The sequence below is a fragment of the Parasteatoda tepidariorum genome, chromosome 7 (assembly GCF_982258835.1).
Source record: "Parasteatoda tepidariorum strain Cologne lab strain chromosome 7, Ptep-v5.0, whole genome shotgun sequence".
In the NCBI taxonomy this organism is placed as follows: domain Eukaryota; kingdom Metazoa; phylum Arthropoda; class Arachnida; order Araneae; family Theridiidae; genus Parasteatoda; species Parasteatoda tepidariorum.
The window spans coordinates 79750967-79775315 of NC_141761.1; the positions used below are offsets into that span (position 1 = coordinate 79750967).

The following is a 24349-nucleotide window of genomic DNA, read 5'->3' on the forward strand; positions in this document are numbered from 1 at the left end:
CACGGGATTCGTCCTGGATCGAACATCGACCACGATTAAATTCGTTATACCAATTTTTTACAGTGCTGTAGGATGGCGCTTTATCGCTGAATAAAGAATTAAGTTCATCGAAGCACTCTTGTCTTGACAATCCACGTCGAAAGTTATGAAAAATAATGGCACGAAAATGTTCACGATTCAATTCCATTTTTTGAAAGAGAAGAACTTTTCAATTTACTGTCAACAACACAAATGAAGCTATAATGGTAAATCGTCTGATGAATTTATGTTTAAAAATATCAAACTTTCGATTAAAATCGTCTGCGGTCGCCCAGCAACAATTACTGTTGCCAAGGCCAGAAATATAAATAGCAACCCTCGTATTAATAGAATCGTGAACATTAACTACGGGTAACTTGATGAAAAAGAGAACTTTCCTATTTGGTTTGAAAATATAAATTCCATAACCATAAGTTTGAAACCATAACCATCATTTTTTCAGGACGCTAATTCGGATTAGTTACGAAGAACTTAACCATAATTTGTAATCGCAAAATCTAGTGCAGTTTCTGGGAACATCTATTTAAATACCACCTTTAATGAAGTGAACAGAATTAAAAGAATATATAGTAATATTTATTTACCCAAAAAACAAATAGATAAACTCTTTCAAAATTTGATAAAATAAAACAATGGATACCCAACTAAAGTAATAAAATTGTATATAAAATCACTGAGTTAATCATATATTATTGTAGATATATTTACTGAAAATTTTCTTTGTTAATTTATACAATTTTTCCATGTTCAAATCCATTTCGGGGAAAAACCGTGGTCAAAATTATTTACGAAAAAATTTCTTTGTTAATTTATATAATTTTTTCCATGTGCAAATCCATTTTGGGCAATTCCGTGACAAAATTTATTTACTAAAAAATTTCTTTGCTATTAATTTTTCAACTAATCTATTAATAATTTTATTTATATGCCAGAATATTTTATAATTCTGTTCGGTTAGTTCTCAGAAACTTTTCTTTCTACTAAAGCCGATAAATGATAAAGCAGTTTTTGACTTTTCACTGGAGTTGATTTACATGAGACATCAAATAAAATTTCGTTTTTAGGTGACTAATTTTAGGAGTATATTCTCAAATAGAGCTAGTCTCTTAAATGATATATTCCTAAGTTATAAGTATTGAAGATTTTTTAATGTCAATTTGTTAAAATAATATTTCGTAGACACACTAAGATAGATCAAAATAAACTATATCGAAAGCAAGACATTTAATAGTTGCGAAGTGTTGCATTTGATATCTCAATAGTTTGAGGGGAAAAAACAGCTCGTTTTAAATATTTTTCTTTGCGAAAAATAATGTTGTACAAAGCATCGAAAGCTGATTTTAATATACAGCATATTGAAATATTCCGCATACAAATTATTGCTGTAAAATAATTTATTTATACCAAAGTTTAGAAAAATGTAAAATTAAACTTCAGGCAATGTTTCAAAAATAGAAAGGAAAAATAACTATTTAGGAATATTAAGGAATATATCTAGAATCGTTTTCTACTTTTTCAATTTAGAACAATTGTTTTCAAGTAAGGAATATTATATGGTAAAACTTTTTGGATTACAAATTCATTATTTGGAAAATGTCACCTAGTGCCAAGATTTACATTTAAATTTTAAATGGAAAAATGTAATTGTATGTAAAAAAAGCGTAAATAGTAGAATTAATTTTTGAAGACTTTGTGCAACAATTTTTTCTTTTAGAATTTTGCATAAAATTTCATTGCATGCAATGCAAATTCAGAGTAACATTTACTTTTCTTCTTATAACAATGATGAAAGATTGGAATATTTCAACATCTATGTTTTGAATAAAAAAATAATAAAATAAATATAAATAAAATATAAATAAACATAAATAAAAGTACATGAATAATAATTTTTGCTGCAGGATTTCAACATCGAGTGATCGTTGCGGATGCTCCTTGGGGTTTGCCTTTACAAGAAAAGATTTTACCGCAGTACCTTAAATCAATTGGTTATTCCACTAGGGCTGTAGGCAAGGTATGACACAACCTTTAACTATTAATTAACAAGTTTACATTTTTTAACGAGTATTAAAATATACATTTGATTTAAATACAATATTAAATACACATATCATAATTAATTATAAATTAAATGAATCAGAATTAAACTCATTCAATTTATAAATTTAACGCTCTAGCTCATATTAAATTCTATGAGATGGACAATTTCGCATGTGATATTGCATATGGGTAAGCAAGAATCCCGTTCGTAATACTGCATGCGACTATAAATTCTACATATTACATTGCATATGTGTGGGAAAAAAATTCAGCATATCAGCGAATGTCAGTGACTGGGTAGAGCAGTTTGTTTGTCATTGGCCTTCTGAACCCAAGTCTGCGGGTTCGATCCCTGGCCCAGAAACCAAATTTTCGGGATGCAGAAAATCCTCAGCGGCCATGTCGTATGATTATGTGGCATGTAAAAGATCCCATGGGGTGCCTCATTGGCTCTTGGCATTTCCTGCCAAATTAAATTCCTGGTGCACTTTAGCATCCAAATAGTGTCTCGGTGCTGCCATCTAGTGTGGCAGAAACTAGACGTCCAAATTAACATGGCCAACGGTATCTCATTCATTGTGGTGGTCCTGAAAGAGTGGATACCACTTCTGGAGAACGCACTAGGTCTGCTCATCCGGAAGACTGATTGTGCAGCTCATAGGAAATAAAAAAGTTCGAATATCTGACGTTTTGATATGGAGTTCAGGTAGCTCAGTAAAGATTTCGCTCACTCCGCTGATGGAGAGCCGAGAGTTGTGAGTTCGATTCTAGGTAGTCAATTAATCAAGCTGTGTGTATACGTAGAAAGGAGCATCATGCCTGAAAGTCCTTTCGTTGGTTATGGTGAGGTTCCTTGAGAGGAATACCAAATCAGGCGCTGTGCACGTAGTCTAAACGGGATCAAAGTTGAGTGGCTTTCCTGACATGGCTGCTAAAAAAATAGAGCCCTGAAAAATGATGGTTGGATGATGGTTGGATGATGTCTATGTGGGTGCGGTTTGCTGTACGAGTACATCACGCCTCCGCCATTAAATGTTGCGCAACAAACATCACTGCTTTCGTGATTCCCATAGCCGATGACTCACTACAAGAAGTGCAAAGTTATCTGATTTCGAAAAGATGTAATCGTCGGGCATCACAGAAAGGATATATCTTTCAGTGGCACATTTAGCTAGGGGAATTATCCGAAATAAATCGAAAGTGGCCTATTTGAATTTGAAAAGAGAGTGGTGATTGTCAGAATGTACACAGAATCAAACACGAAAAAAATAAGAGAAATTCGAAAGAACTGTTCTCAATCGTAAGATCCCAAACTACAGGAGTTTCAACAGTAATTCGGGATTGTTTCAATGAATGACATCCATAATATGGTACATCGACTTGATTTGCATGAACGTGTTGCCGTCCTTGAAAGTTTGATCAATAAGTATAATCGTGCAGATCGTTTACTGCAAGCCGATACTGGCTAGTAGTGGTTTACTACAAGCCAATGGTAGACCGACCGATCGTTTATACATAGAAATTAGATTTTTTTTTCTTTGGAGCGACAAGTCAAGACTTTTTTTCTACCGTTAAGATGGCAAGGTCTGCCTTGAGAACAATTTCTGCTAAAATTTATAGTGCTTACAGGAAAATCCGGCGAGGAAGGAATTGTGGTCTGAGAGTGTTTAAATTTACGTTAAACTCACTGCTTCACTAATTTGGCTGATACTTCCTATGTTGAGGTATTTGAATGAGTTACTTCGGCAACAAAATTTGACATGTTGAGAGGTCCCACATGAATAAATGTGCTGATAATAGCATTAACATAATAGATGGCCGGCATAGAGTCCAGACCTGAACCGTAGAAATATCTCTGGTACAAATTGGAGATTAATTAAACAGTAAAGAATAAAACAAACATATGAAGTAGGTGAAGGAATTTAAAAATCTTCTCCAAGTTGAGTGAAGGAAAATAGGATTAGATGTCATATACAAGAACATGAGGAAACCATGCCTCGTAGGTGTTAGGCTCTGATTATCTCTCGTGGAAGTTGTAACGGTTATTGAATATCGATATTTTTTTCTATTACAAGTATCTAAATACTTATTTTTAAAAGGTGTACAAAGCACTTTCTGGCAGATATTTTAAAATTTCTTGCATTAAAACAGGTTTTTGTAAATATTAAATTATTTTGTAGCAGATGAGGTCATACATAAATGGATACGAATTTCTTTCTCGACTCTTTCTGCCACTTTTTTTAATCGATCATGTAATCTTAAATTTAAAAATACTCAGTTCAACTTTAAACTCTACAGGGTGTCCGAGAATTATTGGGACAAAATTTAAAGGGAGGTAGGGAAGATCACAAAGATTCAGATTTGAAACGTCTTCGTTCGCCGCTAGGTGTTGTTGTTCACAAGGATGAATCTGGAGCGGTGGACCGATTTCCTGGCCACCACGTTCTCCTCATTTAATCAGCGTGGATATATTTCATTGGGATGCATTGAAAAATACTGTGTACATAACACATGTGGATTCCGAATCTGTGCTGCTGAGGATATCAAACAAAATCCAGGTGTATTGGAGCGAGTCCACCAATCCGTGACTCGACATTGCAACGCATGCATAGCCGGCAATAGTAAAATCTTTAAACATCTTTTGTGACATTTTTGCATATCATGCACGTCAGCATATGTAATATCTTTGACCAATAAATATTTCAGATGATTTCAATTTTATGTCTCCTTGTTTCTTGTACTTGTCATGCATATAACTTTACCGACCATGGTATGCTGTGCACTTCTGGATCCTTGCGATGTACTCTACCTCCCCTTAAACTTAGTACTAATTATTCTAAAATACCCTGCATAATCGAAAATTACAAGAAATATTAAAGTTTTCCTCGAAAAAAAATTAATCGTAAAAAATGATATTTATATATAAAAAAAGAGCTCTATAGATAAAACATATGGATAATTTTTAACGATTTTTGATCGGAATAAACTATTTTATTTTGTCAAGTGTTTATATTTGTTTTCTTCTCTTTTATGCAGTGGCATCTAGGATTTTTTAATGAGGAATATCTTCCTTTGAACAGAGGATTTGATTCATTTTTTGGATATTACTCAGGTGTTGAAGATTATTACACACATTTCGCTACATCAGTAAGTATTTTTTTCATGAAAAATATTTTTTTACTGAAATATTCATTTTTTGAATATTATTCAGGTGTAGAAGATTATTACGCGCATTTCGCTTCATCAGTAAATATTTTTTTCATTAAAATATTTATTTTCTGGGTATTACTCAGGTGTAGAAGATTATTACACACATTTTGCTTCATCAGTTAGTATTTTTTTCGCTAAAATATTTTCTTTAAATCTAAATTGCTGTGCATTTATTTCAAATTTGAATTATTCTAACATGTTTTTTTCATTCAGAGTCGTTCTAACGTGTTCTTTTCCTGTCACGCTAACCCTAGATAACCAGTTATTCCCAGCCTAACGTTGCATTTGCCGTTACTTTTGATTGACTCAATAAGGTTGACTGCTAAATCCAATGTCAATATTATTACATAGTCCGACACTGGCAACATTAATTTTCTAAAAATATAATAAAGGCATGTATAAACCGTTAAAAAAAAATCTATAATTTCTTAGTTTTATTTCAAACCTTGTTTTAGAACTTTTTTTCTTCCTTTGTATGCTAAGGTTCTAAACGCAAATTTTTTTTAATGATGTGCTGTATGTTTAGATTTAGTTGCTATATAAAAGCGTTGTTTATGTAAACTTAATGCGAACCTCTTTGCGTGCAAGCTAGCAAAGTTAAATTTAATATTGTTTAAAACTTGCCTGATTTATTTTCTAATCACTTTTAAACTTTGTTGAGGTTTTGTGATAAAGGTTTCTGTTAGATTGAAATAAACCTTGCTATGCTATTTGGTCTCTATCATTACGTTGTTCTAACGATCAAAATTATTTCAACATTCAAAATTACTTTCGACATTCTAAACTGTTCTTACATTTATAACATGTTTAACATTTTGAATTAGTCGTACATTCGTAATAAAGTATGAAAAGAAGAACAAGAACATACACATCAACTGTCAAAAATTAATATTTAAGGGAGGAAAAAGTAAAAACTTTATTAAAACTATACCAATAAGAAAAGCAATAAGATATTAACAAGATAAAAAAAAATTAAAGCCTGATCGATTTCTGGAAAAAACTGTGAAGATGAGAAAGGTTTCTACAAGATGTACCATTAAATTTAGTCCGGCAATCAAATTGATTTTGATATTTTTCAACCGATCTTCTGCAGCACTTAATCCTCAGATTTTAATAATGTTTTTTTTTTTACTTTTAAAAATATTAATTTGGTGCGCGTGATTTTTTTTAAAATTAATTTTTCATAATGCTCATTAGAGACTGATTATGAAGTACCCTATATTATAGAATAAAAAACAAATAAAAACATAGCAGGCATTTATTATATGAGAAGGAAAAAATTTCTTTGTGGCATGATACTGAAAAAGTATACTTCAAATGCATTCTTTTCGTTCTTTTTCCTTCTATTTAGCTGAGCAACCTCACCGGATTAGATCTTCATGACAATTTCGAAAATGCTTGGTCTTATGAGGGTGTTTATGGAACGGAATTATACACAGAGAAGGCGAAAGATGTTATCTTGAACCACAATACTTCTGAGGTAAGATATAGGTTTCGCAAAAAAAAAAAAAAAAAAAAGTGAACGAAAATTAATCTAGTGGGTAAGTCATTTATCGGAGAAACTGATATTGGAAGACTTTATTTTAAAATGCACTGTACTATGCACTGTTAGAAATTTTTCGCTAAAAATGGTAAAATAGTAATTTATTTAATTGTTATTTAACCAAATTTTACCAAAGCAGTTAAATAACCATATTAAAGATGATATTTAAACTGTTAAGTGGGAGAAAAAACTCTTATTGATGGCATTTGTGCTCAGTGCAAGTTTAGGTACAAAATAATATCCCTATTGCTCAATATAAATATCCAATAAAAAGGAGTAATTTTGTACTTTTTTCAGCCATTGTTTCTCTATTTTTCACAACAAGCTCCACACAGTGGAAACTTTAACAATGCCCTTCAAGTACCTGATAAATACGTAGAGCCTTTAAAAGGTATTGAAGATGAAGAAAGAAGAAAATTTGCCGGTGAGTAAATGAATTTTCATACATAATAGTTTAACTTCCAAGCATTTTGCGAAACAGTGGTTAGAGAATCGGGTTCAGGTTCGGAAGGGCTAGGGTTCCTCTTATCCGCCAAGACCTACCGAGTACATGCGATATACATGCTCGTTATGTCAGTGACATTGAAAGAAAATTGTGAATGTGGTTTTACGAATAAGTGGTGCTGCCAGCTATTCAGGAGGTTTTGAGCGAAGACATAAGTTCAACCTTGCAATGCTCACTTGTCAAACGAAAGGCTTTAATGTATATATATATATATATATATATATATATATATATATATATATATATATAAATAAATACAAGAAAACACTAAGAAAGTTAAGAAAAACAATAAGTAACATTTATTGCGCTTAAGCTGCAAGTAAACAGCACTCATTAGATAAGTTCAAAATGAAGAAAAAAACAAAGAAGAATTATAGACAAATGAAAAAAAGGGGTGGGAAATAATAAGTAAAAAAACAACAAACAACATTTTATTTAAAAAAAAAAAAAAAAAAAAAAAAAAAGTGAAATGTTAATTAAAAAACCGGAAAAAAAAGATATAATCTTTTCTTCAGCCCACACAATTATATCCGCTAAACAGAGTGCTTTCTGATATTGTATCAATAAAGCCAAAGCAAAATATATTAATACAATAGTGTGAGGAGCACTCAAAAAAATTTTTTTAAAAAATAACTACATAAAAATAGATCATAAAAAGTAAAATGTAAAAGTAAAATGCCCCTTTTTAATGTTTTTTATTTTATTTTTTCTTTTTATTTTATTTTATTATCTGTTTTTACATGTTATATTTACTTTTTATGATCTATTTTTATGTAGTTATTTTTTAAAAAAAATTTTTTTGAGTGCTCCTCACACTATTGTATTAATATATTTTGCTTTGGCTTTATTGATACAATATCAGAAAGCACTCTGTTTAGCGGATATAATTGTGTGGGCTGAAGAAAAGATTATATTTTTTTTCCGGTTTTTTAATTAACATTTCACTTTTTTTTTTTTTTTTTTTTTTTAATAAAATGTTGTTTGTTGTTTTTTTACTTATAATTTCCCAACCCTTTTTTTCATTTGTCTATAATTTTTCTTTGTTTTTTTCTTCATTTTGATATATATATATATATATATATATATATATATATATATATATATATATATATATATATATGGGTCATTCTCACGAAAACTGCCATTTTTCAGTTCATAAAATCCCAAAAAAGTAAAGTGAATAAAAAGCTCTGAAACTTTTTATATTAATAGAAATATGTAATGGCATTATAAAGAAAGTATATATCCTATAAATTATACTTAATATTTAAATTAATTAATTTTTTAAATAATTAATTTATAATTAATTTATTTATAATAATTAATAATTAATTTATTTATAATAATTAATAATTAATTTATTTATAATAATTAATAATTAATTAATTAAATAAATAAATTAATTAAATAAATTAATTAATTTAATAAATTAATTTATTAATTTTTTAATTTATTTTTCAAATTAATTAATAAGTAAATTAATTATTTTCACTATTTAAAAAGTGAGGGAATGATATTTTATTTTAATACATGTTTTTATCTAAGTTACATCTACCTAAAGTTTGAAAATTATAACATACTAAGTATATCTAATATTTATTATAATTTAGTCTTATATATTTAATAGTTTTTACAGGTTTGGGAAATAAAATTGGCTGGCACGATTGAACAAAAAAAAATTTGATAATATACTCATCTTGAATCATTCCCTCATTTCAGCGTCATTCCCTCACTTTATACACTAGTGAGGGAATGACGAATTCAATAAAATTTAAAAATAACAGTTAGGCCTAATTAATTTCTGAAGTCAATCGCATACAATTTTATTCATACAAGAAAGCAACATATAATTATCCACTTTCTCGATGAAGTTGTATTTTATTTTACTCTAAAAAATGACATGAGGGAATGACGAATGTAAAAAATTTTACCTGGTTTGATTCATTCAAATTTATTCCACAGCAAAGCTTCTTTAAGTTGAAGATGGAAACATACTGCAATTTTGTTCTATGATGCCAGTTGTTAACTTCTGAAGTTTTTATTAAAATATTTTTATTCTAAGAAGATTGCAGGTGATAAGAACAATGTTGTGAGGGAATGACACGAAACACTGGGGACAAAGTTTAAAATAGAGCTGTGTTAATATTTTTAACAGAAATTAAATTTAAAATTGATTTCCTGAATTCTATATTTCAGTATTCTGAAATAAAAAACACGAATTTGTAAAAAAAAAAAATTTTTTTCAGAAACAATTTTTTTTCTTTTTTTAAATCAGCAGTGGGGACAAGTGAGGGAATGACATATTGGTATATTTTAATTTCCTAAAATGAATAAAAAATAAAAATTGATAATTTTATTTTTATTATTTTGTTAGCTTGCATTCTGAAGGACACTTTCCCTGAATTTTTTTCCTTCGTAAGCTGTAAAACAAACATAAAATATACTGGGGACATGAAAATGACTGTTTTTGTGAGAATGACCCATATATATAAATCCATTTTGGGCAAATCCGTGGCTAAAATTATGTGTAAAACAGGCAATTCATGTTTCTCTTTTCTATTTTATATTTTTTTTTTTTAATAAATATTTATTTTCAGAATTTATTTATGGTCAACTTTTTAAAATTATCCAGTATAATATTAACTTGCGCACACCCATTTCGGGCCCATCCTTGATAACTAACAAATCAAACGCACTTCAGCAATGCAGTAAGAACGGCACTTTAAAACAATACTCCTCTAGTTACGCTCAATTTGCGCTTTTGTTTTCACATTTTGCAATCTGGCAATCTTGTTACGAAAATATTTTTTCAATCATTCCTGAAAAATTTCCCGTTCATGTAAATTGTTCGTATCACCCGTTCATGTATCTGAATTCGCTACTCGTTTTATAGATTTTGTTTTATTAAGTTTTTTCTTTTTCTTTTATTTTATTTTTCATTTTTACGTGTTATTTTTACTTATTGTGTTCTATTTTATTTGTTGTAATTTTTGTAAAAAAATTTTTTAAGTGCTTCTCACACTATTGTATCAATATATTTTCCTTTGGCTATATTGCTACAATATCAGAAAGCACTCTTTTTTCTGGATATAATCGTGTGGGTTGATGAAAAGATTATATCTTTTATTTTCCGTATTTTTAAAAAAAATTTAATCCTTTTTTTCCAGTTTTTGTTATTTTTTTTTTCATTATTATTTTTTGTCCCCCCCCCCTCTTTTTCTTATGTCTATAATTTTCTTTTGTTTTATCTTCATTTTGAACTTATATATATATATATATATATATATATATATATATATATATATATATATATATATATATATATATATATATATATATATATATATATATATATATATATATATATATATATATATATATATATATATATATATATATATATCAAAGTTTAAAATTGTTTTTTGTGATTTAGTCGCAGTTATAACAAGGAATCATTTTAATAAAGAAAAATAAATCGATTTTGTACACTGTTAGAAATTATGAATGGTAATGAACCATAATATCTTTCAAAGTTGCTGTAATCGTAATTTTTATACCAGCCTAGTCTGTCTTTCAACCTGAACGATACATGATTTAAACTAACAACTTAGGTGCTTAAATTCCTTCAGAGACAAAATTTTGAAGTTCTTAACATCGAAATTTTTTCAAATAGACTTATATATGCATTATACACTAAAACATAGTATAAAAATACGAAAAATATTTTTAAAAAAAATTTTAAAAAATTTATTTTGAAAAAGTGATAAATAAAGACAAAAAAGTTTTTGAAAATGATTTAACTCAATTAAAATTTATGCTTTTTTTATTATTCTTGCCTTAATAAAGATTTATAAAAACTCATAAAATTTTAACTTTGGCAATAGTCAAAGCATTAAACATAAAATTAATATTTAGATATTTTACAGCAAAGATAGAAACTTATTTATTAAAGAAGGCCGAAAATTTCAATTAATTATTTTCATGTTTGCAGTAAAGTAAAAAGTAATCACCAAGCCTGTAGTATATACCCTATACATATGTATAGAAAATATTCCTGCGAAATTTCAAGCAATTTGAACTAAAATATTTTGAGATATTGCTTTTAGAATGAAGGAAAATAACTAGAAAAGACAGTTATCATTTTATTAAATAATATAGATGGGTTTTTTTTTTAGTCATAACTTCTGTCCTATTTGATGTAGATACAAAACATATACATACAGGGAATGGTCGAAATGATGGAAACGCTTGATCTTTCTAAAAAGTACTTAAGAGAATCATTTAATAAATTTAGAAGTGTTTAGAGTTTGCGATTTTTTATACTTAAAAATGAAGCTTAAAGCTTCAAAAGGTTTAAGGGATCGACAATAAATTACAAATGGAAAATTGTGTTTTTGAAAATGTAGCAATAAATTTGCAACTTGTAAAAATTGTTTTGTTGTTATATGCAATAATTGCCCGAAATTTCATAAATATAGTTTTATTATTTATGGATATATGTTTGTTTTTTTTATAAAAAATAACTAATTTTATACCTCACGTTTTTTGCTATAACTTTAAAAATATTCAATAAAATTAAACAAAATTTTTGGGGCATTTTAAAATTAAGACTTTAAAGTATGAGAAAAATTTGTTTAAAACTTTGCAGGATCTGAGTGATTAAAGTAGTTTTTTTTTTATACTACGCATAACACGGGAAAAAATTAAATTTTTTTCTTCTTAATTTTATATTGAATCGTATTTGGCAACTAATAAAAAAAAGTCAGATTTAAATATATTTTAAAAATTTAAAACGTTTCAAGTGATTTTCGAAGTAGTTTTCGTAGTTTTTAAAAGGGTGCTCAAAAGAGGGGTTTCTGATAATTGTAATTTTGCGCAATTAAATAAGATGTATTAAAAAAATGACACCGGCATTATTGGGGATCACCCCCCAAAATATTATATTTTTTTTCGCATGTTTTCCTCCCTTATATAGAATCATATTTCGACGATATTCTCTAGCTGATAATTTTTTTTAATAAAGGAAATAAATTATATAACATCTGAGCTCAAATTTCTGCTGTGTTTCATAAGATATTGATGATTTAAGTAATTCTGGTGAGTTTGAAGGGAAAATTTCGTTATTTTGAGATTTATTGTTTAAGAAGATGACATGGTTGCTAGATTTAGAAAGAATTCGCTTTTGGCAGTTCTAATTTGGCCTCTTTTTGCTTGTTTATTACTGTCTGTTCTTGGAGCAAGCCGTGCACTATCATAAGTAGCATATTGTTCGAGCAGCGAGATTAAGTTCATTTTACAAATTATCATTTAAGTTTCGATTTCGATGTTGGTATATTATTAAAAAGGTAAGAAATGTTTTATAACGATTCTTATCTCTTACAAACGACAATTATTATCTCTTAAAATGGCAGGTCTTCAAATAACGATTCTTATAGAGATTCTTCTTTTAAACACAAATAATAAATCAGGTAACAAATACACGCATACAAGAATTACTACAAAAGAGAGTCTCAAACCGCGATGATCCCGTTGTGAGCCAAATGGCTAACACACCAAAAACAGTAACCCGGAAGTATAGGAAGTCAAGAGCTTGCAGCGTCCCCTAATGCAGAAAACACCAACCATATGGAAAAGAATTAAAAACAAACCTTGCCAGACTTTCAATGTCGCAAAATATTTTATAAATTGAGCACAAAATACGAGCCTGTGCTTTAATTTTGCGAACGTTTGAAGTTGAATAAGTTGTTTGAGTTTAAACAATGAACTTTTTCAGGTATGGTGTCTGCCATGGACTACTCAGTTGGAGAAATCTTTGAGGCTTTAGAGGAAGCTTCTATGCTGGATGATACCTTATTTATTTTCACAACTGACAATGGTGGAGCAGTTGAAGGAGCAGATTCTACGCGGGGCTCCAATTTTCCACTCAGAGGAAGTAAGTACACTCTATGGGAAGGAGGTGTGAGAGGAGTTGCCTTCATGTGGAGTCAACAGCTACGTCAACACAGCAGAGTTTACAATGATTTGATGTTTCTTACTGACTGGTTACCAACATTGCTCTCAGCAGCAGGTATGAACTTTAAAAAACAAAAAATACTGGTTCTGATGTTTTTCTTTTCATGAATTACATCTAGTTTTTCAGTTAACGAATGCTACGATGATCTAAATTTACATTTAATGAAAGAATTATGGAATAATCAATGGGTTTAATTTGCCTCTTTGTTGGGTAACCTAAACAGATGTTTCATTTCCTTATAGTAATCTATGAAAAACAATGTATAGTATGTATGAAAAACAATGATTAAATCTGATATGAGTATATTTTACAAATGGAATATGCTTCCGTTAGGAGCATTTCCCCTTATTTGACAGACTTATGGCATTGTTCTAATTGTCCACCATGAGGATCTTCGTATTTGCAGCTTTCATGTTCAAGCAATTTTTTGTATTTAGGTATCACGACCAGTCTTAAATCTATGAAAAGTACGAGTCATCAGAATTGAATATATTGTTAGTTAAGAAAAAAATTATATTAAAATTTCTGAAGTTTTAAATGGAGTAGCTTGTATAAAGATACATGTAAGATATTATCACGTAAATGTTGTAAGACTACGGAGGGTAAAAAAATATTTAACCACACACGAGCATATATTTTGTTCAAAATATAAACATTTATTCATATTATCATAGCTACAAATTCTCATAAAAATAACCTAAATTACAATTTTACTAATGAAATTATAAACTTTATTAAAAAAGGAACTTTTTTGCCGGTAGACCATTAAAGTTCTCTGACAAGAAATACAGTGCACATTTCAGGACATAAGCTTATCTGGTTGTGTCTCGTAAAACCAGGTGGATCATTTCAGAGACTGTACACTGCTGCGATCTGGTGTTCAATCTGCGAACTTGATATATGGTTACCTTAAATCATTGACAGACGTGACTGTATTCATTTTTTTCTTTTTGGTTTTCCTACGTAACACTAAGTAACTTTACATTTTACTGAGCAACACTTTATGACCCAAATAATCCTAAACTACAGTGCGTTAAGTCGTTTTAAAAAATTCGATTGACCTATGAGTTATTAAATGTAACGGGATGGGGAAATTTGCATATCATTATTTTATATGGAATATTTTATAATTTGTTTAAATAAAGCTAATTTTATTTTTAAATATTATTCAAATTTTGCTAATTATAGATAGTGCTGACGTAGCTCAATCATTACAAGATATAGATGGATACAGCATATGGTCTTCTCTACTGAGCAATTCATCATCACAAAGAAACGAAATATTATTGAACATAGATAGGCTCTCCCATGTTGAAGGTATTCGATGGAAAAATTATAAACTCGTCAACGGAAGCTACTTTGATGGGTTTTTTGATGGATGGTACGATGAGAATGGTACTTTGTTCAACGAATCACGATCACCTGCTCAAAGCTTCGAAGTCTATAGGAAAGTAAATAAAACAATATTTATTTAGTCATTAGAAATAACATCCCCGAAAAAGGTGCCAATTTTTTTCTTTCCTTTTTTTTTTTAATTCGAGGCAAAACTCCTACCAATATCTGGATAGATACTGTTCTCCTATCACGAGAACTCCTCGTGACAGAAAATCTGAACCTGTCTGTTGCTGTGGAAACGAGAATGACACCATTTCTGATAGAAGAGAGTTAAAGATAGGATATGATTTCACTAGCCTACACAGAGATGAAAAGCCTAGCCTCCAACTCTCATTCGAAAATACTGATCCTGGTAACCACAGTAACCACCTACGCGTGTAGGTCTTATGTCTGGAGAAGTTCTCGTGATAGCTAGACAAGCGTATTAAAATTTGCCCTGAATATAGAATAGCTGAAGAAGATGGTAACGAAGTCAGTTAACATACTAGGTGAAGTTTACTTAAATTAAATTTTATCCTGTCGAGCCAAAAATTATTGGTTGAAAATCAGAAAGTCTTTATTACTCGCAAATATTATTATGTTATTACTTGACTGTGATGTAATATAAAGTTAAGTATACTTTAATAATAAATGAAACTAAATAAACAAAAATGCAAATGCAATAAAGATTTTAGAGATCAAAACTGCAAAACTTAAAAAGCAAGATGAAAAAGCCTAAAACATTCAGTTTCCAAACATATTAAATAACAGACTCATTGAAAAAATTTGCAGATTTTTAAATTTTTCAGAAGAATGCTTTTGTTGAAAAACACCATGGTTTCAATATATGCAGTAAGATGTTTCTATGCATTGTCCTGTTATCTATTAAAACTTCAGCTTGTCAAGCACTTATCTGGAAAAAATACTAACAAATGGTTAGATTTTAAAATTCCACCGTTGAAAAAATGTACTGCATTACACTTTTTACTCCATGCTCTACAAATGAAAAAAATAAATAAAACATGTGATAAATGAGAACCATTAACAAAAATTAAAGTAATAAGATTAAAATTATATTAGAAATAAATATTACAATTATAGAAAGTATAAAAATATTTCAATGTTTATGCAACTTTTATGCATTAAACATACTTTTCAATATTTTATTATCATTTTTAGGTTTTCATGCTCACCAAAGCAGAATAAAATCAGATCAATCGAACATTTTGATACCTGTTGTCCCATTAAATGACCGATTAAAAAATACATTATAGAAAATAAAAATTATTGGTTTGCTGCTTTCTGTTTAGGAAACACGGTATTTTATTCTCCCTAACTTACAAAATTGGTAAAAGGATATTCTAACAGTTGGAGTTGTGGAGTAGAATTCTGTTGCTGTGGTATTGCTGAACTTGCCCAACTGAGATATTAGCAAAGGGGTTTGTTAATTTTGTCCTCAGACTTTATCATGCTGTTTCTAAAAATGGTAATTATTAAAAAGACTTCTTTTTTAGATTTTATTTGTTAAAAAACCTATCAGTTGACAAATTTTAATGGTAATAAACCTGTTTTCCTGAACAGTTCACAGCAATTCATTTACGTGTATCTCTTTTAACTGATTTTCGAATCATCGGTTATTTTTGGAACACCAGGTATTTTTACTAAAAAAAATACTGGTTCATGGTGTGTTTTTAAAAAAGTTATCTGCTATTCATTAAACTATATAAAATTATTTCAGCAGATTTTTGTTATTGCTTTCAGACATATTTAGAACTGTTAGAACAATCAAAAGCAGCAAGAATTCTTCAAGACAAATATAACAAGATTCCTTGTTCACCGATTTCTGAGGACCTGACTTCTTGTCCCAGAATACCATTCGTAGTATGTGATGAATCACCGCCGTCACCACAAGATAGATGTGATCCGAACCTTGGAGCTTGTCTTTTTGATATTGAAAAAGATCCTTGCGAATTTCATGACATTGCTGAGCTTCACCCTGAAGTACATATCTTTCAAAATTTATAAAACCTTTTACATACCTTCATTTTTAAAGATGGCTAAAGTATAAAATAATTGCCGATTGAGCGTATCGTTTGTGAGAACAGAATAAAATTAAGTAATATATATATATATATATATATATATATATATATATATATATATATATATACCGAAGAGCCATTACATTATGACCACCCTCCATCTATAACAATGGGCTCGCCCAGGTTTTTTCATGGTTTCTTGGCACGGAACAATGTTTTCATGGGGCACATTAGGATCCATAATCCTCATAGCACAACCCCTGACGTCTGCAAGCTACTTGAACATAGTTGCAGACCAGGTTTACCTATTCATGGCAACAGATTTTCCTGCGTTGGGTGGTGTTTACCAACAGGATAATGCACCATGTCATAAGGGTCGTATCGTCATGGATTGGTTCGAGGAACATTCCAGTGACTTTCAAGTCATGTCTTGGCCACCAAATCCACCTGACCTTAATCCAATAGAGCATTTGTGGTCCTACTTGGAAAACCAAATTCGTGCTGCCACGCTACCCCCTCGCAATGTGAGGGAATTGCGAGACCAGTTGGTGAGCGCTTGGTACCAGATACCTCAGACTACCTATCAGCATCTTGTGGAATCAATGCCATGGCGGGTGCTAGCAGTTTTGTGGGCTAAAGATGGTCCTGCATGTTATTAGCAGGGTGGTCATAACGTAATAGCTCTTCGGTGTATATATATATATAATCAATAAAAAAAAGATATAATCTTTTCTTCGGCCCACACGATTATATCCGCAAAACAGAGTGCTTTCTGATATTGTATCAATAAAGCCAAAGCAAAATTTATTAATACAATAGTGAGAGGAGCACTCAAAAAAATTTTTTTTATATAAAATAACTACATAAAAAAAGATCATAAAAAGTAAAAATAACATGTAAAAACAGATCATAAAATAAAAAGAAAAAACATTAAAGTGACTATAAAGCGAGTTGCAAAATCATAACAACTTACATGGACTGTTATTTTTCAAGAATGATTTAAAAATGTTTTCGCAGAGAGATTGCCAGATTACAAAATATGAAAACAAAAGATGAAAACAAAAGCGCAAATTGAGTGTAACAAGAGGGTTTTAAAGTGTCGTTCTTACTGCACTGCTGAAGTGATTTGTTATTCTGGGTTTGTTATCTGGGTAAAATTGTATAAATTAATAAAGAAATTTATAGCAAACTACAAGTGGATAAAATTGTTTGCTATAAATTTCTTTATTAATTTATACAATTTTTCATGTGCAAATCCATTTCGGGCAAATCCGTGGCTAAAATTATGTACTAAAATTTTTTTTTCTTTGTTAATCTTTCCATGTGCAAATCCATTTCGGGCAAATCCGTGGTTAGAATTACTTACTAAAAATTCCTTTGGTAAATCTATACAGTTTTTCCATGTGCAAATCCATTTCGGGCAAATCCGTGGATAAAATTGTTTGCTAAAAATTTCTTTATTAATTTATATAATTTTCCATGTGCAAATCCATTTCGGGCAAATCCGTGGTTAAAATTATCTGCTAAAATTTTTTCTTTGTTAATTTTTCCATGTGCAAATCCATTTCGGGCAAATCCGTGTTAAAATTATCTATTAAAATTTTTTCTTTGATAATTTAAATAATTTTTCTATGTGCTAATCCATATCGTGCAATTTCGCGGCTAAAATTATTTGCAAAGCAGGCAATTTATGTTTCTCTTTTCTATTTTATATTTTTTTCTTAAATAAACATCTATCTTCTAAAACTATTTATGATCAATTTTTAAAATTATCCAGTATAATATTACCTTGCGCACATCCATTTCGGGCCCATCCTTGGTAACTAACAAATCAAAACCCAGAATAACAAATCACTTCAGCAGTGCAGTAAGAACGACACTTTAAAACCCTCTTGTTACACTCAATTTGCGCTTTTGTTTTCATATTTTGTAATCTGGCAATCTCTCTGCGAAAACATTTTTAAATCATTCTTGAAAAATAACAGTCCATGTAAGTTGTTATGATTTTGCTACTCGCTTTATAGTCCCCCCTTTTTAATGTTTTTTCTTTTTATTTTATGATCTGTTTTTTCATGTTATTTTTACTTTTTATGATCTTTTTTTATTTAGTTATTTTATAAAAAAATTTTTTTTTTTTTTGAGTGCTCCTCACACTATTGTATTAATAAATTTTGCTTTGGCTTTATTGATACAATATCAGAAAGCACTCTGTTTTGCGGATATAATCGTGTGGGCTGAAGAAAAGATTATATCTTTTTTTTCCGGTTTTTTTATTAACAATTCATTTTTTTTTTATTTATTTTTTTTTTTTAAATAAAATGTTGTTTGTTATTTTTTTTTTTACTTATTATTTCCCATCCCCTTTTTTTCATATGTCTATTATTTTTCTTTGTTTTATTCTTCATTTTGAACTTATATGTATGTATGTATATATATATATATATATATATATATATAAGGTGTGGTGTTGTGGGATTCCAAAGGAATATGGAAGAGCTTAGATAGCACCACATTTATTAAAATAAAAAGGAATGACAAAGAAAACGTGTAATTTTAGTATATCAGAATCAAAAACGAATTTTTTCTTAGTTTTGAAAAGTATAGAGAAGACTCTCGCGTTCCTCTATAATAGTCATCCGAGAGGTGTTGTGGCTCAGTGGATCCAATTAGGTGATCCGGGCTCAAATCATAGTGTTGGCTGGTCGATACGAATTCCCAGCTCGCACCGACCACAGTGCTGACATTAAATATTCACTGTGGTATATGAATCATGGGCTAGAATATATTTGCCGTCGGGCTTTCCGTGGAAATTTCAGAGGTTTTCCTCCCCATATAATGCAAAGGAGGGTAAGTCATTTACGAAGGCTAGTTTTCTCAATGCTTGATCCATGCCTTCCCTTGTCTTCTGGATTGAGTTCAAAATCACAAGGCTACGGAGCTGAACATTGATAGGCATAAACTCAGAATTGTGACAGCTGTTCAACGCCGTTTATAAAATGAAATACAGAAGTCATTCTATGCTAATAATCCTTATTCAATGCTTATGTGATCCTCGACATACACCCAGCTCTGGTCTATCGTCAAGGAAATGATCAGCTGTAATGGACGCGACGAGATCTTGTCACTACGCCTCAAACGTCCAAACCTTAACTCACAACTTTGTATGCAGTTTTGAGGGATGGTTTAGTATGTGATCCTCGGTGCTTGGGTTTTCGAGATAAAGAATGCTCACGTGAATATGGTTTATAAGGATTCACTGGCTCAAACGGTTACGTTACCGTGATTGAATTTTAAAATTACTAATTCTTTTTTCATCATTACGAGTTGTAGTTAAAATGTAGTTAAAACTATATTATTTTTAGTATGTAATAAGTAATAAGGAAGCGCTAGGCAGGTATGAAGAAAGGGAAATCTCATAAATCTTCAGCGATTTGCTTTCATGGAACCTCTAGTGACAACGTTGAACATAAAATACAGCAATTAGAACACTGCACTTAGCTCTCTCCATCTATGTATAGCATTACCCCTACTAGGGCTTAAAATATCGTCCTTCATGCTCTCATGTTCCAGTGAAAAAAGCATCGTCATTTTAATATAATTTCCAAACTCATGTTGCTGTAATTTTGAGCGTAATAGCTAGATAATTAATTCTAACACTGTATCTGAGCACATATTTCATAACAATACAAAAGGAATTGTAATTAAAAGGTATTATCTCAAACGGTACTCGCGTACTGTAGTCATAAACTGACAATATAATCTTGTACATTACCCTTTAAAGAACCATCTTAACTCGAAAAATGTAATTACCTACTTTTTCATGTATACAATAATTCGCTTTTTATTCCTGTAAATAGCATTTAAAAAAACAATAAAATTACATATTTATCCTGATTATATTAGTCATCTAAACCATTGAAAGTATTTAAAATTCATCCCTCCTCTTTGAGGGTAGCTAGAAAATACGCAAATATTTACTTTTTACAATTTCAACACTATTTCATCGATTACTATTTCATCTACTATTCTATCTACTTTAGTCAAATTTTTATTGAAGAAAATAAGTGTATAGGAGCAAGATATAAAAATAATTAATATAAAAATGCGGTAATGTGGAACAAAATGTCATTTTTGAAAATAATATAAATTAAATAATATATTTCAATAATATATTAAATATTCCATGTTGTCAGCAAAACTGAACTTAGTAATGTGATTTCAATATTAATAGTAAATGAAGACAAAGGGGGAAAAGCGGTTTCTGAGAAAAAAATTTTGATTCTGAGAAGAAACGAATTTAAAGGTTTGTAACTGTTCAGGAGCTAGAATGCGATTGCATCCATAAAAATAAAAATATATATGAATATTAAAAGTATCTATTTACATCAGCCAAAATTTCTAAACATAATTTATAATTTTTTGATGTGAGAAAAAATAAAATGACAAGAACCATTCCTTCCTCAAAATTCCTCTTAGTACTTCCTCAATATAACTCACATCATCGCTTTTATTATACTTTTCTTTGTTTGTACTTTCTACGCGAGGACAGGAACCGTTTATCCCCTTTCATGGTCCTTCTTCTATATGTAATAACTCTCGGGAAGAACAGATTTTTCACGTTATTGATCAGTCAAAACTTAGCGATCCTCAAAATGTAACAGATGGTGACTCAATTGTCATTTTTATGAAAAATGGACATAAAAAGCATTCTCCCTCCTTAGTCTTCAACAATGATGTAATAAAGCAGTTATATCAGTTATTATATCAATGATATAATTAATCAATTATATTAATTATTATGTCAGTGATATAATACAAAAAAATTTGCGCAACAAACTAAAAGAGTGTAAAGTAATTTTCAATGATCATTCATGATATTAATTATTGACAGTATTCACCAATTACTATAGGAAACAAAATAAAGAAATTCAACTATATTCAGAATGTTCAATGATAATTTTAGAGTTCTTGTCTAAATTGACAACAAAAAGTATGCAAAGTTTCAAATGAATTTTTAAGTGAGGAAACTAACTCTCCAACTTTTAAACTCCTTCGAAATCAGTAAAATTAATTCTAAAAAACAATGAATTGAAAACATAAAATTCTGTTTAAAATCTGGTAAAAAAGAAGAAAATGTAAAAAGAAGTAGAAATGCTTCCAAGTTTCATTTGACAATCTAGTTGGTTTTGATGCTTTCAATACTCCTACTCTGTTATTAATTTGGCAGATTTCGATAGTGGTTATATCTTACTATCTTTATTAATTTTTAACTCTACTTAAATATGATTTTTTAAATAGAATTTCGACAAGCATTTTAAAAATATATGATAAAGGCTCTGATAGCGGGGAACACATAACTTTTTCTTCAAAAGAGTTTTTTTTTTACATCATGGCTGAAATAATGTATGCTATAAATTAAAACCTTTCCAATTAAGTGCTGAACCACCTTTAGAAACTCAAGAATTTTTTGAACTAAGTATCCTCTCTTCTAAAACCTGTTCGCTGCTATTGACTTTATTTGCTGTAATTGAATATTCTTGCGTGTAAACAATTAATTGTTTATCAATGTGTTTACTGTTATTTAAGAAGGGTGACTTTTTACTTTACAATCCATAATGAGCGTTGACATTTAACTTTACCACCGTTAAAAAACAAGAGCTATTAATAGAATGTTATTATGGTCAACAATGTTATGAGATTAGCTGCAATTTACTCATTTGCTGTTTCTGAAGTTCGAAAACTGCAACGAGTTTATTTATAATCGTTATTGAAAATGGTTTTATTTATTACATTACCAACCATAACAATTTTCTATCAATTTCGATAGTTTTTTGACTTGTAATGTCTACCCCTAGAAGTTAAATATGAATGGGATTCTTTATTGAACTGTTGCACTCAAGTTAAAGAATAGATAAAATTTTCAAACTTTACTAAAATTTGTTATATACTGTAAAACATTATTCTATTTTTTCCCTTACAGATTGTAGAAAAACTTGCTATCCAGATTCGTAAGTACGATTCTGTAGAAGTACCACCTCTATATGTACCAAAAGACCCAGCTGCTGATCCTAAACTGCATGGAATGGCATGGGTACCATGGAGATGAAAATGTAAATCAGAAATTTTTGGAATGCAGTAAAATATATCCGAAGGGAGTAGAGTTTGCTAGATGTTGGTAGTAAATCAATTTTTTCAATGTCTCTGTACACGTTACGGAACTTGCTTGCAGTATCAAAATGCCCGTTTGTGTACTGCACTTGTTTATTTGAAGCAGATTAATGAAGAGCTGTTATTAAAAAATTTGAGTGTATAAAATACAAAATCAGTGTGCAGAATTTAAGAAGAGAAACTGTAGCAATATTATCTCATATAAACCCTAAATAACACTGGGGAACAAATTTTTTGTTGCATTTATACAAATACTTTATCTTGTCTAATACGGATCTGGGGATTTTAAATCTAACATTAGTTTTGCTCTTATAGCTTAAGACTTTTTTAAATGACACTTTCAGTCTATTTTCTGTCAAAATGTACAAGTTTAAAAATGTTATATATAACATCATCAGAATTAAACTAACATAAAACCCATACACGAAAATGGCATCGTAAGGGGCTAGGGGCGCAATGACCTGTTCAGGAACACACAAAGAAACAGTTCGTTATAGGGAAGCATACCCCCAGCTGCTTATTACAACATGGGTTCCTATGCAATTTTAATCCTGATGATGTGCCCTAACTCCCTCAGAAGGTTGTCGCAACATTTAAATTGCATATAACGTGTATATATAATGTTATTAATATGTTACGTTTATATGTAACGTTTTAAAACTTGTACATTTAAACAAAAATAGACTGAACATGTCATTAAAAAACTGTAGCATGGAAAAAGAAATGGATGGCAAATTTAAAATCAGTGACCTGGAAATATTTAAAATATTATGCAACAGAAAACAGAAAAGGAAAAAAAAAAATGTTGTCTAGTGTTAACGAGATAAGTGCAATACGTCTATTGGTTTCGAAGAATTAGGTGCAGTTTTCTACCTTTATAACAAATTGCTTTGTACCATTATTACCATAAAGTTTTTATGCATTATTGCACAAAGGTTTCGATAACATTTTTGTTTCTGCAAAAAGAGGTTATTATTATTTGCAGAATTGTTATTGTCTACAAGTTGTAATTTTTAATTTATCTTTTAATACGTTGCCAACTGTATGAATAAAATTACTTGAATATCACGAATAAATAGATTAAGATTATAAATAATAGATTCTGTAATATTTTTTTTATTATATTCTATAAATTACTGGTTTATTTCGTAATATATTTCATTTGTTATTTGTTCGGTAGCAGAAACCCTCCAGCACCCAGCGGGAGTTGCAGATTATTAAAAGATTTGCAGATTGTGCAATGTTTTCTTCTATTCTTAGAAATGAAACAAACAAATAAGGGTAAATTGCTCAGACTCATTTTTAAAATATTTTGTAATGAAAATGTTAATGCTGAATTAAAAAAAATACCGAAAAGAACAATATATATTTAATTTTACTTGGTTACAAGCCTAACTGAATAGGTATTTATTCCA

The 24349-nt window shown here is 29.6% G+C and overlaps 1 protein-coding gene across 3 annotated transcripts in view; it reads left to right on the forward strand.

The window, feature by feature from the left end:
- The window catches only part of LOC107442262 (arylsulfatase B), a 42658-nt gene extending 19724 nt beyond the window's left edge, over positions 1-22934 (forward strand). For all 3 annotated transcript variants that reach the window (XM_087168127.1, XM_043043183.3, XM_087168126.1), the window contains 8 exons: positions 1941-2053; positions 5116-5226; positions 6641-6769; positions 7130-7256; positions 13111-13404; positions 14539-14801; positions 16486-16725; positions 22747-22934. In XM_087168127.1, coding sequence (XP_087024253.1) covers positions 1941-2053; positions 5116-5226; positions 6641-6769; positions 7130-7256; positions 13111-13404; positions 14539-14801; positions 16486-16725; positions 22747-22872 — 1403 coding nt within the window. In that variant the 3' untranslated portion in view covers positions 22873-22934. The remainder of the gene's footprint in view (positions 1-1940; positions 2054-5115; positions 5227-6640; positions 6770-7129; positions 7257-13110; positions 13405-14538; positions 14802-16485; positions 16726-22746) is intronic.
- Positions 22935-24349: the final 1415 nt, after the last annotated feature.